The sequence below is a fragment of the Colobus angolensis genome, unplaced genomic scaffold (assembly GCF_000951035.1).
Source record: "Colobus angolensis palliatus isolate OR3802 unplaced genomic scaffold, Cang.pa_1.0 Scaffold100, whole genome shotgun sequence".
NCBI classification, from domain to species: Eukaryota; Metazoa; Chordata; class Mammalia; order Primates; family Cercopithecidae; genus Colobus; species Colobus angolensis.
Window position 1 is genome coordinate 1,913,280 of NW_012110920.1, and position 19,629 is coordinate 1,932,908.

At 35.2% G+C, this 19,629-nt stretch overlaps 1 protein-coding gene across 3 annotated transcripts in view; it reads left to right on the top strand.

The window, feature by feature from the left end:
• FAM184A (family with sequence similarity 184, member A) overlaps positions 1-12,378 on the top strand; it is a 63,017-nt gene extending 50,639 nt beyond the window's left edge. For 2 of the 3 annotated variants that reach the window (XM_011937282.1, XM_011937284.1), the window contains 4 exons: positions 5,313-5,430; positions 7,468-7,572; positions 10,258-10,460; positions 12,031-12,378. In XM_011937282.1, the coding sequence (XP_011792672.1) occupies positions 5,313-5,430; positions 7,468-7,572; positions 10,258-10,460; positions 12,031-12,112 (508 nt within the window). In that variant the 3' untranslated portion in view covers positions 12,113-12,378. The remainder of the gene's footprint in view (positions 1-5,312; positions 5,431-7,467; positions 7,573-10,257; positions 10,461-12,030) is intronic. The other variant, XM_011937286.1, reaches the window with a different exon arrangement.
• Positions 12,379-19,629: the final 7,251 nt, after the last annotated feature.

Here is a 19,629-nt window from a genome sequence, read left to right on the forward strand (position 1 = left end):
TTTAATTTTAATTAATTTAAATGTAAATAGCCATATGCAGGCTAATGGCTACAGTGTTGTAAAGCGTAGTTTTAGACAATTGGTTGTTTCTGTTCCATATCCTTAAATGCAGCCTGCTTGGATCTGCTGAATGGTTTGGATTTAGACAGGTAATGAGCAGGGAGAGTTGGTTCCAACCTATGGAGCTGTGGGAAACAATATATGAACTGTTCCTAAGGACTGGGGAATTCTATTGAAGTTTATTCTCAGCTGCACCCTGGCTTTAAAACTTTGAAATCAGAAGAGTCCTGTAGATTCCTGGAAGGCGGTGGTGGTAGGGGCTGAAAGGACATGGTGCAGCCTGCCGCTGAGGAAGCTTGGGGCAGATGCACCTTCTTCCTTCTGCTCCTGCCCCAAATCCTGTTGAACTCCCTTCCTGGAGATGGAAGGGTGGGGCAACACATGTAAAGGATGGAAAATATCCCAAGTCTGTAAGCATTGTAGAAATGGTGATGAGTTCTAAATTGCTTATGGAATGATGATTATTAGAAATCCTGTTCTCTGGTGCTGAAAGTTAAAGTCTTAGATTTTCAGAGAGTTCTGTAAAAATTTTATCTTTCAGTGATATAGTAGTAAAAACTTTATATCTAATAAAAATGTCCTGATTCTGGTTTCTTTTAGAAACAAATGAGAGAATGGGCTGTTTGATTTTTTTTTTTTTAATCTAAATGATTTCCTCTGTAAGTAAAGAAAGTTTAAGCTAAATGAAAACATTCTTTACAACTTGAGGTCATGGCCGATCTTTTAATATGCAAAAAGATGGTTCTGAGGTTATTATTGATTGTTTAGGTTTATTTCACAAAAGATGATTTCTTCTTGAGAGAAATGTTGAGTTTCTGTACTTAGATTTTAAATAGGTCAGTAATCCCCATTTGAAAAGAAGCACTCCGTCATACCTGAATTACTACTTTTTTTAAAGTTTTGAGTCCTTTCATCTATAATACTCAATTAACTTTTGTTGTTGTTGTCCCTTGATGATTAATTTACCATTCAGATTGTTTTTGCAAGCTTTGTGAGGTACAGAAGTAGCCTTGTCACAAATCAGAGTCTGTGCCTAATTTATGGGAAAAGAAAGGTTCAGCGTTAAAGTGCTTCAATTAGTATATTTCCTTTATTTAAGAGTTTAGAAAATGATGATAGAGTTTTTTCATCTTTATAAAATTAAAGTCCCAGTATATATATATGTGTGCATAATATACTATTGTTTGGTTATGAAACGATAGTATACTATTTTTGGTTCTAAAATTCACTGATTTTATTTTTTTATCCTTTTTTTTCTTAACCAGACTATAACTTGGAAACGTTGTATACGGTTTTTTAGGCATTTGTAATTTTGTCCTGTGTTGTTCATGAATCACAGATATTGACCTATATATTGTCAGAGTCAGAGAAAGCAGGGCATGCATACCTGGTGAGAATCCATCAGTGGCCCTAATTAGTAATTTTATATGTTCTACTTCTCCTTTCTCCTTTTTTTCCCCTTTCTCTTCTCTCTTCTATTACTTTTAATGGAAATCTGTAAAATTTGAGTAAAAGGCTACACTTGTGTGGTACTCTCAAGGCGGCATTTCCCAGGCTTTCATCATTCATATACATCCCTGGGAATTGGGTCATTTCTGGCTACGTATATTATTTTCTTAATATTTTTAGTTGACTTATTTTAACTTAAATATTTAACAGGAAAACTTGATATCACTACAGTAGAACATTTATCACTACTGAAAAATGTTATCCTTTATTCTAAATAGAAGCTAAGCTATAATTATATAAATGTAAATTTTGTGCAAATAAAAACAATGTTATTAGATTCTAGCTAGCATTTACCCTGAAGTCCTGCCTGAGTGTTGTGAACTAGAGTAATGAACATAAGTTATGAAGGCCATTTTAGATACATAGACCCGGCTGGGCACAGTGGCTCGTACCTGTAATCCCAGCCATTTTGGGAGGCTGAGGCAGGCGGATCATCTGAGATCAGGAGTTCGAGACCAGCCTGACCAACATGGTAAAACCTCGTCTCTACTAAAAATACAAAAAGTAGCCGGGTGTGGTGGCAGACAATTGTAATCCCAGCTGCTCGAGAGACTGAGGCAGGAGAATCGCTCGGACCCGGGAGGTGGAGGTTGCAGTGAACTGAGATTGTGCCATTGCACTGCAGCCTGGGTGGCAGAGCAAAACTCCATCTCAGAGAAAAAAAATATATGTGTGTGTGTGTGTGTGTATGTGTGTGTGTGTGTGTGTGTGTGTGTGTGTGTACACCCAAATAATTTTTTTCTTGTGATTAAAGATTAAAGAAGAACAAACTTAAAAACAACTGTGTATCCAGGAACAAAACCAAACATCGCATGTTCTCACTCATAAGTGGGAGTTGAACAATGAGAACAAATGGCACAGGAAGGGGAACATCACACATCGGGGCCTGTCGGGGGATGGGGGGCAGGGGGAGGGATAGCAATTAGGAGAGATACCTAATGTAGATGATGGGTGCAGCAAACCACCATGGCACATGTATACCTATGTAACAAACCTGCATGTTCTGCACATGTATCCCAGAACTTAAAGTATAATTAAAAAAAAAAAAACAAAAAACTGTGTTACCAGTTGTTTACACCTGGACTAAATTTTAGAAGCAGTGCTGGTTACGAGGGTTGCTTGCAGCAACTGAAGAAAAGAAAAATATTGACTAGTCTTGGCTTGAAATGGATATTGGAATAGTACCAAGTTTTCTTTCTATAAGAATTTTGGAAGACTAGTAATTATTGAAATATATTTGCAAGTTAAATCTATATCATATTACTTGTTCTCTCCTTTAATGCTTTCCTGTTTGTGTTTACATGGATTATGTTTTTTCTATGTATAATCAATTATATTTTCCTATTTAATATCTAGGTATTTTTCTTATTAAACATTTTTGGTGATGTAAAAATGTTGTATTAGTCCATTCTCACGCTGCTAATAAAGGCATGCCGGAGACTAGGTAATTTATAAAGGAAAGAGGTTTAATTGACTTACAGTTCAGCATGGCTGGAGAGGCCTCAGCAAACTTACAGTCATGGTGGAAGGGGAAGTAAACACACCTTCTTCACATGGTGACAGGAAGGAGAAGGGCCAAGCAAAGGGGGAAAAGATTTTTCCTTATAAAACCATCAGATCTTTTGAGAACTCACTATCATGAGAACAGCAGGGGATAACTGTCCCCATGATTCAATTACCTCCCACCAGGTTTTTCCCATGACACATGGGGATTGTGAGGACTACAATTCAAGATGAGATTTGGGTGAGATACAGCCAAACTGTATCAGATATTTTATAGAGAAGATTAACTGATAGTAATTCTGTAGGCAAAGGATGTTTAAGCTAAGTAAAAACACTGCAATTTGGATTCAGGGGTAGATCTTTATTATGCAAAAAAAGTGGTTCAGAGATTTTAACTGATCGCTTTAGATTCACTTTACCTTAACTTTTCAATTAACAAAAAGATAGAAATAATAGTTTTAAATAAGGCTTTAAATTTAGTTGCTTACCATTTATACCAAGTATTGTTGCTCAGCTGCGGGAAGCAGTTCATAAATCTTGTACTTTGCTTTTAATAATAAAAGAAAGTGCTCCAGTGACATCTTGTGGTTTCTCCAACATAAAACCCAAATTGCTATTTATTTTACTAGATTAGTATTTCTTGACTTTCTTAAAATGTTTGCCCATAAAATACGTAAGAATTAACTCTGCCATATTGGGAAAAAATGCAAGGTCACTTTATGCGAGTTAACAAATCACATTATTTTTCACTTGGTCTTCATTGTCACAAAAGAACAAAAGTAAAGATAGTGGAACTTAACACATTGTACAGCAAAGTTGTCCAACCCACGGCCCGCAGGCCATATGCGGCCCAGGACAACTTTGAATGCGGCCCAACACAAATTCGTAAACTTTCTTAAAACATGGTAAGATTTTTTTTTTTTTTTTTAGCTCATCAGCTATCGTTAGTGTATTTTATGTGTGCCCGAAGACAATTCTTTAAATGTGGCCCAGGGAAACCAGAAGATTGGACACCCCTGTTGTACAACTTACCTCACACTGACCTGACAAACTCCCAGCTGATCCTGAGACAATCACTTCCTCATTTCCTCATCACCTTCATACCTCCCAACACCCTAATTGAGAACTTTAGCCAGGGGACCGGATAGAGAGCCTAACACATTATCTCCAAATCTTTAGCTTGGGCTGAATTTGTGGAGGGATTTTATGGTACTCAAATACACTGAGATTCAGGTACCTCTCTAGGGTTTTGGGTGGGAATAGGAGTATATAACTGACTTCTGGAAGATAGATCATCTACAAGTTACTCAGTATTTATGAGTGAATAATTTTTTCTAAGAATCTTTATTAACCATAATTCTATTGAATAATGTTATTGAAATTCTGTTTAAGTTCTATCCTTTATATCCTGAAAACAATAAGATTTTTTAAATAGTTCTAATTATTTGCATTTTCTGAAATTGAAAGTGCTTTTTCTGAAACTAAGCCAGCAGTTTCCATTTGTATTGTCTTCAGTCTGCCCCATCCTATATTCTTAGACTCAGCAGGATATGTCACCTGCTTATAAAAAGTGGCCTCTATTTTAGTGATCAGGGCATTCAGGCCTATTACCACCTCATATCATTCAGTACAGAATAGGCTTAGAAGGGCACATAATTTTTCTCTTACCTGATGAACCTTTTTTTCAGTTTGTATGTACTGGCTGATAATATAGAATTTTAAACCTTATCTTCTATAAACCAGGAAAAAATGATGTCATACATGTGTGTCCTTTGTTTTTCTTTCATCTGTACTTGTTTCTGGTCCTTTTTATATGTTACCAAGCCTTGTGTTATCACACAATATTGTATTGTGATAAGCAGTTGTAATAGTAAGCCTGCCTTTCTAGTGTCAAACCTGTATTTGTCAGGTTAGTATCATTCAACATATAATTTCTTCTGCAAAGCTTATCTCCAAATACTCCTCACCTCTTCTCCAAATACTCTGGAATGACTTAAAATGAGTGACTTCTTCAGAAAATAACCTGCAAAGCCTTTTATAGTACCATCTACCCTTTAAAGCCTTTAATGTAACTACTGCTCTTGAAGCAGTCATGTCATTATGCTTCAAAGTTTTAAGGAAAAGAGAAGTTTTGTTTCAGATTTTTGTGTGTGTTCAACTAGACTAATTTTTTTAATGTAGGTATTACAGAAGAATGTATCTGAGCGATATCAATGAGCTAAAGTCTTTCTTGTTTTCAGATTAGAAGAAATGGAAGAAAAATATCTAATGAGAGAATCAAAACCAGAAGATATACAGATGATTACAGAATTAAAAGCCATGCTTACAGAAAGAGACCAGATCATAAAGAAACTAATTGTAAGATATTTTGGTTTTAGTCTAACCATGTTAGTAATCAATAGATATTGATTGGGAAAATATGGGACAGTCTTTTTAAGTAATGCTAACTGAAAATAGAAAACACAGAACATGTGCATTGTGATTGAAAGTTTATTGAAATGTTTATGAATAAATATAAAGTAATTTTTAAAATTTAAATTCGGCATTAGAGGAAGGGAATTGTATGTCTTTCATATTTTTAAAAAGAAAGTCTTTTTGATACCTATTGAATGTTTAATAATATGTCACTGCCAGTATACAATTAATATACCATTGAAGTGTGTGTATGTATGTGTGTCACACATGTAGAATTAAGCTTGGCTAGCAAAGAAAAGCCAGCACATTCATGCATTAGCCTGTATTGTACACTAACAAGTTGAGCATATTGATTTCCTAAAATGTGTCCTAGCAAACACTAATCCAGAATTTTTACTCTATAGAAAAAGTGTTCCATAGTCTAGCCTCAGAAAAGTTGCATGCTTTCTCCTGGAAGGTCAGTAACACTAGGTTCTCTCTTGGGAAGTCAGTAACACTGGGTTCTTAATGACTCTGAAGTTTATCAGCTAAAAAAATACAGATTTAACAATGAATATACTCTTTAACGGTTCATATCTTCAGCTGAAGACTTTGGACTTTAGCATGCAAAAAGAGCGTAAGAGCAACATGTATTTCTGAAGTCCTTTTTCCTCAATGCATCTCTGTTTGCATTTAAGAGAGGCAGCCTGTTGTCTGAGACTAAAGGTTCCTGCTGAAAGCAATAGGTAGTACCTTGGGGATCACAGGTAGAATCCAGGAGCAGGCTTTGGAGAGATGAGTGTGTGCTGCTTCAATCCACCAACCACCCAGTTTTCTGCATATTGTGAACATGAGCACAGGCCTCATAGATTTCTCCATCTGATAGCAACAGACTCACGGCACATTATATTTCATACATGAAATCAGCAAGTATAGTAAATGTATTGAAACTGTGTTCCATATAAATAGCTATTAATTCCCAGTTCTTACTGAGGAGATGTTATAATTGTATTTTATCCTCACAGCAAATACAGTAAAGCAACTTTCCAAAGCAACACAGCTCACCGGGGAAGAGCCAGGATTGTAGCCAAGGGTTGTTCCATACTCCTTCCACAACAGCCTAATTCCATGGACTGTGAGGCACGTAGGTCGAGATTAATGATTTGAATGACAGTGGCGACTAAGAGAAGCATAAAGAATTCTACTAGATTTCACTAGAACCTAGTTTTGCTAGAGCACAGCCCTGCATTCTCCTACACACTGTTGTGTTTACTTATGGCCTTCCCACATTCTGCTTACTTACTTAGCAGATCTTGTTGGTAAAGGCAAAGGTAAAGGTTTTATCTCTATACGGGCCTTCACTTTTTCCCTGTTCTTTGATTACCATTGCTATCATAGATTAATATATCAGATTAGATGCAATCGAATCTATTTACAGTACTGAAGAATAATGAGGCCAGATATGATGGCTCATGCTTCTAATCCCAGCACTTTGGGAGGCTGAAGCCGGAGGATTGCTTAAGCTAGGAGTTCGAGTCCAACCTGGGTGACGTACTGAGACCCTACCTCTACACACACCAGAAAAAAAAAAAAATTTGCTGGGTATGGTGAAAAACACCTATAAAAAGAAATAGAAATAAAGATTAATGATATAGTGTCATCCTTATCTGTGGAAATAATTCAGTCATGCCCAGAGCCCCATTAATGTAAGTTAAATCTACCCAAATCTGTGAAACAGAGCTGGGACCAAATAAAACATTTAGGTCCACTCTTGAAGGAAAAGGGTCAAGTGCTTGGGTATAGGGTTTAAAAGGTGTTGAAAACTTACCCCCCAACATTCCTTAAGACAGCAGCAATCAGGTCTAGAACTCTTTAAACAAAGTACATAAATCTTCATTCAGGTTTTATATTAAATTTTAAATGAAATGGCATTTATACATTTATGTTTTTAAAATATTCCATAGAAAATATTTAAAAGATGTTTATAATTCTTTTGCATAGGAGGATAATAAGTTTTATCAGCTGGAATTAGTCAATCGAGAAACTAACTTCAACAAAGTGTTTAACTCAAGTCCTACTGTTGGTGTTATTAATCCATTGGCTAAGGTATGTGCCGTAAACACTGTAGAATAGGAATGTGGTTTAAAAGTTGGTTAAAAATTTGATGAAAATATCTGGAGCAGCATAGTTGGATAAAGCTCCCAAAAAATGTTTTCTTCTATTTAATAATCTAGCCCTAAAACTTATGAATTATTTGTATGTTCATTTTCAGAATGAAACTCTGAATAATACTCATATTCCTTTAAATATATTTTGCCAATATTATAAAACTTGGTTCTACCTTTTTTTCATATTTCTAAAGAAAACTAACCTTCTGACTCTTCTTAAGAGTATTTCTTGTCGTTTTCCCTGTTGCTCACAATCTTCTGCTTATGGGCCAGAAAGAGACTCCAGCCCTGAATACCCAACAGCTGTTGCTGGTTTAAGGCCTAACATCTTAATGGACCTTCGGTTGGATATGTATTTTGTTGCCTAACAATCATCAGAGAAGGGCTTACTTCTCTCAGTCTTCTGACTGTTCTTTTTGGTTTGGTTTGTTTTTTTGTTTTTGTTTTGGAGATGGCGTCTCACTATGTTGCTCAGGCTAGTCTCAAACTCTTGGGCTCAAGCGATCCTCCTGCTTCCAGCTCCCGAGTGGATGGGATTACAGGTGTATGCCACTTTGCCCGGCTTTCTGACTGTTCTTAACAATTAAAATTGAATATGACTTATTTTGATATGTGTTACTTTCTTGGGACAAATAGAAGAGCCTTGAAATAGACATGACCAAGTCTTATAAATCTTTGTACCCTAGCTTCCCATGGCTCCAATCGTGTTTTGGGTATAGTAGGTATTCAGTAAATATTTGTTCAGTTGCAAAATTTCATCACATTCCCTATAAGCCACCACAAATTATTCTGTGAATAAAGCAAGTAATAAAGAATAAATGATTATATATATACATATATATATTGGCTTCATAGGAATTATGAATCTCATGGCAGAAATCAATAGTAGAATAAACAAAAGTGATAGTTCCAAAACTGTTTTTCAAATGCAGATTTTAAGTTTCACGTCATGCCTAATTTTTATTAGGCCTTTACCCAGAAATTTTCCTTTCCTTTCACAGCTCATAAAACTTCTCTGTTAAGAACACTGAATCTATCCTTCCTTTACAAGTTAAAGTGTTCCAAACTTTAAACTTGAGTGTTTTCTAAAATAGAATGACTGGAGAGGCATGTAGCTGTATCTCAGAGTCTGAAATACTGCCTGGCAGATAGAACGCTCTGAGTGAATAATTGGTGAATGAATAATTATAATTAGTTTTAGTTTTTAAATTCATAATTTAGGGTTAAATAATATTTTAATTATAAAGCAAGATTATGAGGTTTGCGGAAAAAGATATACTAAAAACACTCCTTTTATTTATTGTATTGGAATTAAATTTTTTGGCTGCAAAATGATTACTGTAGAACTTTACCAGTGTTCTTTTGATTTCTTAAAATAGAAACCTTAAGTAGGTTTAATTATGCCCTCTGGTGACTAGAATAAGAAAATGCAAAAGATACATCTTTATAAGAACTTTCAAACTACTTTTGACTCCTAATAGTGACTTTAGTTTTCACAAATAGTTCTGAAGAAGCTATTATTATTATTTTCTTTTTCTGGTTATGCTAAAATAAGATTTTTGTCAGAGACTCTACAAGTCACAGAATATGACAGAAGAAAATGTTGACAGTAAGATAAATAAAAGTTCCGTCTTGTATATTAATTGCATTTTTCCCAAACTCGAGTTATTTTCCAAAAAAACTTACAAATTTAATTAGTATACACCTAATTAGTAAAAGATGAGAATATTCTAAATACCTAACAACATGTTAATTTTTATTTCTCATAGCAAGATGATGATCATTGATTCTGGAGATGTGAATAAAATACTTTGAGACTAAAGTTCGTGAATTGCAGGCTGATAGATTTTGATAATCTACAGTGGAATTTGTCTTTTTATCTGTTAATTTTAAAGCCACATTTAAAAATCAGCTGATTACTATTGTTTTGTAACCTTTAAATTTTAAAAAATATGAGCCAATTAATGATACTGCCAATTAATATGGAAATTAGACTTAATTATGAAAATAAAACTTTCCCTCTTCAGAAAGATAGATGTCATAGTGAATTTAAAACCAGATTATTTCTCTAAGTCAGTTTTAGGTCTTTAGTAGAAATGTGCAATTTGTTTCAAACTACATTGCCAAGCATTTTCTCATTCCTTTCTTTTTTCCAGGCAAGAACTGCCTCCCTTTGACAGATGGCTAAATTTCATGGACCTCTCTTTTAAAATTATGTTTAACTTTACCCCTTCTCCTAATTTTAGCCTAAATCCATTTAACCTTCTATCTGCAAGACTTGCTTTCTCCCCCAACCCTTTTCCTCTTTTCTTCCCAAAAGGGTATTCTTTACCCCTTGGCACTCTTTTTACCTTCTCTCCCATTCCTCGTGAACGACTCCTGAATGTTTCTTCCTCGTTCTTTCTGTCCTGGTAGCATGTCTGTCTTTGAGGATTCCATGTAGATAAAAAATTACCTCCAAGGATTCCCAGACCACAGTTTGGGTAACACTGGTTAATTAACATCTTAATTTAACATAAAGCTTCCAAAATTTTCCCATGCCAAATTTCTATCTTCTACCATTCCTATTTTCTCATTTGTCCTCATGCAGGGACTATCCTCACATGTATTATTTTTAATGCAGCAAAAGAAGAAGAATGATAAATCACCAACAAACAGGTTTGTGAGTGTTCCCAATCTAAGTGCTCTGGAATCTGGTGGAGTGGGCAATGGACATCCTAACCGCCTGGATCCCATTCCTAATTCTCCAGTCCACGATATTGAGTTCAGCAGCAGCAAACCACTTCCACAGCCAGTGCCACCTAAAGGGCCCAAGACATTTTTGAGGTGAGACCCGTCTCACCAATGTTTTTTTCTTTTCTTTTTTAACTTGAGAAATTTACCTTCTTACATTGCAGAAATCACTACTTTAAGAACAACCTAAGAAAACTTACTATGCAATATTTTCTTCAAAGTATATTTATCACCTCTCTAGAGAACTTCCTTTTGACTGTGTTAAAATTTTTTTCTAATTTCTGGTCATCAGTCAATTTTCTAAGTACTTGAAGAGATGTTAATGTGATTTATATGGTTAGAATTTTAATATTATGCACGATTACTTTATTTTTAGTGTTGTCACCAATTTTTAAATTAACAATTCATCCTTATTGTAGAACTTTAAAATAATTTTTTGTTTACTGAGTGGTTTTTATTTTTTATATATGTTTATTTTTTCCCTTGTTTGCCAGGATTATTTATAAATATATATATATGCTTATTGTCAAAATAAAAACATACACAAACTCTGGGAACTTAAATATACTTATGCAAAAACTAAATTTAGAAGAAATAAATAATTTTTAAAATTTCCATTCCATTTTAAGTTACCTTGCAGTTGTTGATTAAATGTATTAGCAAATTTTGAATGAAATGCAAATTTCATTAGAAATTTAGCCATTAGATAAAGTCAGAAAGTACTGTTGTTTTATGCTCATCTTACTATTACTGATTTTTTGCTGCTTTACTTTTTTTTCTTATTCTTACTAAATCTTAGCAGTGTCACTAGTGATAGTCTTACAAGTAGGCAGGTTTTTTTAGGCTAAGTGATTAATGACATCGTTAATGATTAACAAAAAAAAAAATAGCAAGAATGAAAATTAGTCAAATACACCTCTGAATTTGTCTCCTGCTAAATATTTTGTGTTGCTTATTTTCCCTTGTGCATGGGTATGTTCAGGTATCAATAAGATGCATGTGCATGAGCTCAAGGAACATGACTACTGGAGTTTCCATTACACATTGTTGCGTGCCTTGTAATTTTCCCCAAAGACGGTAGGGATTCTTTTGTTTTCTTAAGTAGCCCAAAGAATCTTTAGTTAGAATTAAGATAAGTATAAACTATATAACATCAGTGATGGGGGGAAATTATATTTTTAATGTACTCCCTTTCCTGGAGTATTTGCATAGGGAATTATGAAATGAAAATTTAATAGAAAGTGCATGGAGTAAAAAAAATACTAGTTACTTTAGTTATATTTAAGGACACATCTGTAAAATCAACTAAAAGAGAAAAGGTGCTGAAAGAGAGGATCATTATTTTATTCTCTCTTATTTCCCACAATTCTTACTGAATTTTTTATTCAAAGAAGGTGACATTTTTGCAGTTGTTTTTTGTTTTTTGTGATTGTTGTGATGTGGCTCCTCCTGAACTGACTTCATTTGAGCTGCTGATGCACTCTTATGCTCTCATGGAGTGGAGAACCGATTCTAGTGTAGAGGGAGTAGCAAATCTTTAAAATACGACTTACAACATGGGGAAGCTGTTGTGGTAATCTATGCTGATGTTTTATGTGCTTTTGCCTTCATTTTGCACAATGACTTAATGCTGGGTTACATGTCTCTCTTTTTATGAATTCAGTCCTGCTCAGAGTGAAGCTTCTCCAGTGGCTTCTCCAGATCCCCAGCGCCAGGAGTGGTTTGCCCGGTACTTCACATTCTGAAAGAATTGTGTTGGCACAGCCCTGTGTGGACTGTTACTGAGAGCATGACTTTATACAGATTGATATGTAAATAGGCTTTCCTATGTCAAACACTGTGAATGAGAAAGTCTTTGTCTCTCCAGTTTGAAAATGCACTGTATTTCCTGTGATATTTATTGGAATCATTCTATAAGGTACTATATGATGTGTGTAATTATAACAGTTATTTTTATTTGAGATGGAAGTCTTTAACCTTTGTAATTACTGCATAATAAATTTTGTTAGAACAAAAAATAATGCTTTTTATTTTTTCTAAGTTTGCTTTAATTTCTAAATATTTTTTAATTCCAGGTAAGACTTATCAACAAATTTTACTGCGTTATAATCATGTCATATCAAATTATTTGACTTCAGTAATCATAACAAAATCAGGATAGGGAAATAGAAACCCTTGTTCCATTACAGTGTGTAATTTTAACTAAATTGTTATCTAAATTTACAAAGCTAGAATGAAAGTGCTTGTATAAATTGTGGACTTTCAAGTATATGAAATACTGTTGACTTCTAGGTGTTCGTTGTGTTTTTTTTTTCAGTTTTGATAACTGAGATCTAGAACTGCAGTACAGTTAGTATCTATAATTAATACTATGTTTTATGGCCAAAAGTCACTGGGTAAGGAATAAATAGTCAATTTGATTTTAATTTGTCTTAAAAGCCAGTTTGATAGTTTTCTAAATTGGCATAATTAATAGGGAGTGAGACATAAGGATGTGGAGCTCAGGAAGAGAAAGACTGAGCTATAGATGTTTTGGAACATGACATGTATGAGATAGAGAAAGCCACAGGTGTGGATGAGAACAACAAGGAAGGGGGTTGAGGATAGAACTTTGGGAGAAACCAACATGTCAGGAACAGACAGGGTTTGAATGAGAATGAGAAGTAGAGTTACAGATCCAAAAAAGTATAGTGTCCTGGAAGAAGAAAGTTTCAGAGAGACCCAGCAGCCAGCCAACAATGTTAAATGCTATAGGTATCAGGAAAGGGAAAAAATGAAAAGTGTCCATTGGCTTTGACAACTACAAGATGGTCTTAGCAAAAGCAGATTCAGCGTAACAGTGGCAACAAAAGCCACTGTCTAGGAAAGAGGGAAATGGAAGTCAAGGAAGTTGAGACAGTGAGTAAAAACCTCTCTGAAAAAAACTTAGTAATACATGGAAGAGGAAAGAGAAAGTAAAGTCATAGACTGGGAAGGGTCAAGATGGGCTTTGTTTGTGTCTTTAGGAGACTTTGTCACACTTTCATGCTGGAGGAGAGAGAGGGAAATTAAAAGGACAGGAGGAGAAGGGGACCAACCTCCCACAGAGTACCTGAACCTTCTTCATAACATCCCTGACTGAGCTTTTATACTTCCAGTGATAGGAAACTCCTTTCTCTGAGGGTAGCCTGGTGCTGCCACCACATGTCTTAACCTCTGTGACTCAGTCTCCTGGGCTATATAATAAATATTACCTTCCACCCTACCTTCCTAGAAGATAATATGAGATAGCTTATTAAAAGTCTTAGGAAAGGTATAAATTGCTACAGATGAGAAAATAGTTGTCTTGAAAAGTAGAAGAGCAAATGTATTAGAAAACTGTAAAAGGATTGTCAGGCATAATTGAGATCACAGACTATATATTGAAATCCATCAGCATGATTGTGGGTTTTGACCATCTTCAGCTACTAGCAGCAAGTTTCTAGGAAGGGATATTTAGACTTAACCAGGATTAGGATAGTGTTGGATAAGTATAAAGGAGAGAGGTAAAAGGAGCCAGGGTTTTTGCAGAAAAGTGGTAATGTAAATATCATTATAACAGCCTAACTACTTTTATGCTAGGATTTTAGAAGTAAAAGCACAGTGAACAGATACTATTAATTGCATTACCTTAGATGTCAAATTGATTTTTACATATAGGTCAAGATGCTTAGTTCTTATTCTATTACTCCTTCATAACCAATTATATGTAGGTATTAAGTTTCACTAATGCTGTATCTTAAAATATTTACCTTTTCATCATCATAAAACATTGAGTTTCTAATTCGTGGCTTTTCTCCAAACACTATGATTTTAAATCTGGAGTGAAGAGATAGGTCCTAAGAGGTGAATAGTGAGGAATATTTTCTTTGTATATACAGTACTGTGTACCACAGCTGAAGCAGAAAGAGGGCATCTTGATGAGCTAAACCACAATTGTTTGTTTTGCTGTGTCTTATGTTGTAGAGAGTGTTAATGTGGATTAGAGGATGGGAAAGGAAAAATGTTAAATACAACATAGTTGGAAATGTTTTATCCATGTCCACAGGAACCATATACAAAAGTTTGTCAAAAAGCAATACAAATGAAATATTTGGAAATATATCACAATCAGATTTCTTAGTTAAGTATTCAGATTCCAGAACTGTGTTAATGATAAAAGCATATGAAAACATTTGCGAACAATGTCTTGCTTTGGGTTCAGCTAAAAATTATCCGTAGGCAGTCTCTTATTTATTTTCATAAACAAAGAACATATTCTATCTTTCTAACAAATAAGATCAACAACATGATTTGAAATAGAGATATTCTTTGAAAATAATAAGATGCCTAATTTTTCCTTTTTTTTTTTTTTTTTTTTTTTTTAATTTTTGAGGCAGGGTTTCACGCTCGCCCAGGCTGGAGTGCAGTGGCATGATTACAGCTCACTTGCAGCCTTAACCTCCTGGGCTCAAATAATCCTCCCACCTCAGGGCCCTGAGTAGCTCGAACGAGAAGCGTACATCACCACACCCAGCTAATTTTTGTATTTTTGTAGAAATGAGGTTTTGCCACATTGCCCAGATTGGTCTCAAACTCCTGAGCTCAAGCAATACTGCTTGGCCTCCCAATGTACTGGGATTACAGGCATATGCTACTGCATTTTCCTTTCATTTTACCACGAATAGTCTAACATTGTCACATGATATCATTGCGATACTGCATTAAACCATATTTTGGTTTGGAAGGTTACTACATATTAACCACCTCTGGTAATCCCAGGAATATTATCTCTGTAATTTTCTGAAGGTAGTGATATTTAATTTTAACAATATTCGGATTTGCTTTTATTAGCAGTCAAAACCTGTTTGAAATAGACTAAAGAGCACAGAAATAAACCCTCGCATACGGCCAGATGACTTTCAACAAGGGTGATAGGACCATTCAATTGGGAAAAAGCAGTCTTTTCAACAAATGGTGCTGGAAAAAATGATATTCACATGCAAAAGAACGAAGTTGGACTCTCGCCTTATAACACTATGTACAGAAATTCAAAATGGAACAAAGACTTGAACATAAAAGCTAAAACTATAAAACTTTTAGAAGTAAACATTGGATGACATTGGATTTGGTAATGATTTTTTAGATCTGATACCAAAAGCAAGGCAACAAGCAAAAATAATTGGACTTCATGAAAATTTAAAATTTTTGTGCATCAAAGGACACTACAACAGAGTGAAAAGATACCCTTAAAGTGGGAGAAAATATTTGCAAAGCATATAACTGATAGGGGATTAATATCCAGGATACATAAAGAATTCCTGCCTGGGTGTGGCAGCTCACACCTGTAACCCTAACACTTTGGGAGGCTGAGGCCAGAGTATTGCTTGCGGACAGGAGTGAGAGACCAGCCTGGGCAACACGGCAAGACCCCGTCTCTACAAATTTGTTTTGTAAGTAGCTGGATGTGATGGTACACACTTGTCTCAACTACTAGGGAGGCAGAGGCAGGAGAATAACTTGAGCCCGGGTATCTGAGGCTGCAGCGAGATATGATCATGTCACTGCACTCCAGCCTGGGTGACAGTGAGACCCTGTCTCTTAAAAAAAAAACAAAAAACAGAATTTCTAAAACTCAACAACAAAATTCAAAATTGGGCAAAAGAATAGATACTTCTCCAAAGAAGATACACAAATGGCCAATAAGCTCATAAGATGCTGAGCTCATGCTCAGCATCACTAGTTATGATGAAAATGTAAGTCAAAATCACAATTAGACAAGATGCTTCATTATAATTTATTAATTAGGAGGGCTTTCATAAAAAATAAGACAAAAACAGAAAATAACAAATGTTGCTAAGGATGTGGAGAAACTGGAGCCCTTGTGGGAATGTCAAATGGCAAAACCACTGTAGAAAACAGGCAGTTCTTCAAAAAATTAAGTAGAATCACTATATGATCCAGCAATTCTACTTCTAGGTATATACCCAAAAGCAGGGACACAAAGAGATATTTGTACACTAATGGTGCTAGCATCATTATTCACAAGAGACTAGAGGTGAAAACAACCCAAATGGCCATCAGCAGATGAATGGAAAAATAGAATATGGTATACACATACTTTGGAACATAATTCAGCCTTAAAAAGAAATAAAATTCTGATATATCTTACAACATGAATGAACCTTGAAAACGTTATGCTAAGTAAAATAAGCCAGACAAAAGACCTAATGCTGTACGATTCCATTTACCTGAATAGGCAAATTCATAAAGATGGAAACAAAAATAGATGTTACCAAGGGTAGAGTTGGGAGGACAGGGGAGTTATTTAATGGACACAGCATTTCTGTTTGGAATGATTTTTGTGGCGTTCTGGAGATGGACAGTGGTGGCGTTGCACAACATTATCAATGAACTTAATGCCACTGAATTGGATAAATATGATTAAAATGGCAATTTAAAGTTATGTGTATTTTACCACAATTTAAGAGGGCTAAGTAATGTATTATCTCAGCGACTCTGCATTGGATTCTGAATAAACACAATAATTAAGTTATATTATAAATTGCTATATTTGCCAGTTAAGGTGAAATCGCTCCTGTTTAAGATTCGTTGCGTTTGCTTTTTTCTCCATGCCATTTTCTGTATGAATGTTCTGCTATTTGGTACCTCAGCATATGTTTAAGTAGCAGATCTGAACAGAAGGTGCTTGGAATACACAGAGAACGATAACCTAAGATCACCTTGGATGCCTGGGGAGTATCATGTACAGACCAACTTATGGATTCTATCTTTAGTATTACCAAGGCATTTATTTTTTTTTATTTATTATTTTTTAGAGATGGGTTCTTGGTTGTGTTGCCCAGGCTGTCTCGAACTCCTGGGCTCATGTGATCCTCCTGCCTCAGCCTCCCAAGTAGCTGGGATTACAGGCACATACCACCGTGCCTGACTCCAAGGCATTCACACTTCTTACCTCTTAGTTTTTGGGGCTCCATGAAGGCTTTTTTCATGGCTTCTCAGTGAATTACACATTCCTTCCTAGGTGCATCCATAGCATGCACTTAGCAGCTATTCGTTATTCAACATATTTATTGGGTGCCAGGTATTATTTAATGTGGTTGGGATAGATTGAACAAAACACATGTATCCCTGTCCTCATGGACTCAGACTAGATGCAGCCACCACGCCCAGGCTACAATGCCTGATTCCTACTGGGTTATTAGATTAATTGAATGAAACTGGTATGTTATCTTTAACAGAAAAGCTGATGCCATGTGTATGTGTCCACACACATGCTTGTGTATGTGATTGTAGATAGATATATTCCTTTAAAGTTTACCATTTTATATTTAATGTATATATATATATATATACATGTGAAAAATTCATACACTGCTTCAATCGAAAAGGTTTACAAGTGACTACATAGAAGATACTAAAAGTGTATATTCTTTATTTAAACTACTAATAGTTGTGGAAAATCAGGACTAATTGAAAGGAGAATACAAATGTGTAATTGAAGGCCAACATAACCAGGCTTCAACTTCAGTGTTTTCTCCATGCATCTTTGAGCTAGGCTGATGCTCAAAGGCTAGCTGATGACCCTTATCAGAAAAGAGGAAGGATTTTCAGGAGAAAAAGCTTTCCTAGCCTTGAGTTCTAAAAGGAATTCCTCATTTAGGACTTTTTAATAGAAGACATTTAGATGATGTCATGATTGATATTCTCAATTATTTTTACAACAAAAGCTGCAGTAAGTTTCACAAAGCTGTTTCTTGAAGTGACCTTTGATAAAAAGGGAAATTACAACATTTAAGAATAATTCAATGTAAGAGTCTGCAAAATGTGCCAGTCTAGTAAGTAGTAGCTGTCTAGTGGCCTAATCTGATGCAAGGATAAAATTGAGAATAAAGGAATGAAAAGCCCATTGGACAACCTTCCTTAAATGTCACTTCTCTCAGGCTTTTGGCTAACAGTAAGAGGTTGCAATCTGGCAAGTTAATAATAATACCTGTAATGCTGCTATTTTATATTTCTGGTGATAGAACCATATGGAAATAGTAGACGACATCAAATTATGAAATCAGAGCTCAGCTATGTTATTGCCATCTTCTCTGACCATTTCAAGCAAAATGAAAGTTTTGCTCAGAAGGCTGTTTCTATAATAACTGAATATATTTTAGTTCTATAAAGCCCTCTTTGCTGTATTTCCAGAGTTCCACATCATAAATCATAGCTGAAATAACTTTGGCTGGAACATTTTTAAAGCAGCTGTTGATAGCATCTACCATGGCCAAAGGAGCCTAGTTATGCACCCGAAGCATCATTGTAGAGCTGCATGACTTCCCGGTGTAAGATTTAGTTGCAAAATGTCCTTCCAGAAAACTAAAATTCAGTGGCTGGGTGGCAATCTTATAAACCAATTATAGATTGTGAAAACGTCACTGATTTTATTTTCATTTAGTAGCTTTATTGAATAACTATTATGTACCAGTTACTACTGAAAATACATTTGTAATTTATGTCAGGCCACTTTTTTCTACTAATAATTTAAAAATAGGACCACAGTTTGTGCTCTAAAGAATGTTACCCACAGGAACAGAAAACCAAACACCGCATGTTCTCATTTATAATTGGGAGCTGAACAATGGACACATGCTGGGGAACAACACACCCTGAGGCCTGTCGGGGGTGGGGGACATGAGGGAGAGCATTAGGAAGAATAGCTAATGGATACTGGGCTTAATACCTAGGTGATGGGATGATCTATGCAGCAAACCACCATGGCACACGTTTACCTATGTAACAAACCTGCACATGTACCCCTGAACTTAAAAGTTGAAGGAAAAAAGTCATTCAGATTGCACTCTTTTACGTAAGGTTTCTTTTGCTTAGTATAATGCATTCCAGATTTATCCAAATTGTTGTATGTTTCAGTAGTTGGTTCCTCTTTCTTGCTGAGTAGTGGTTCGTTGCAGATATGCCATGATTTGTATATCCATTTCCTTGTTGATAGACATTTGGGTTGTCTCTAGATTTTGATTCTTATGAATAAAGCTATGAACATTCATGTAAAAAAAAAAAAGAATGTTGTCAGCAAATAGAGGAAATTCATCCTTCTATTGGCTACGACAGCTAGGCATGCATCAGGTCTCATATGCATCCACAAAGATCAGTCCACAAAGATCAGTCTAGCAATCAGAACCCAATTTAAAGTGTTCTAGTAATTAAAAATGTTTATAATGTACTGAATTTTAGATGT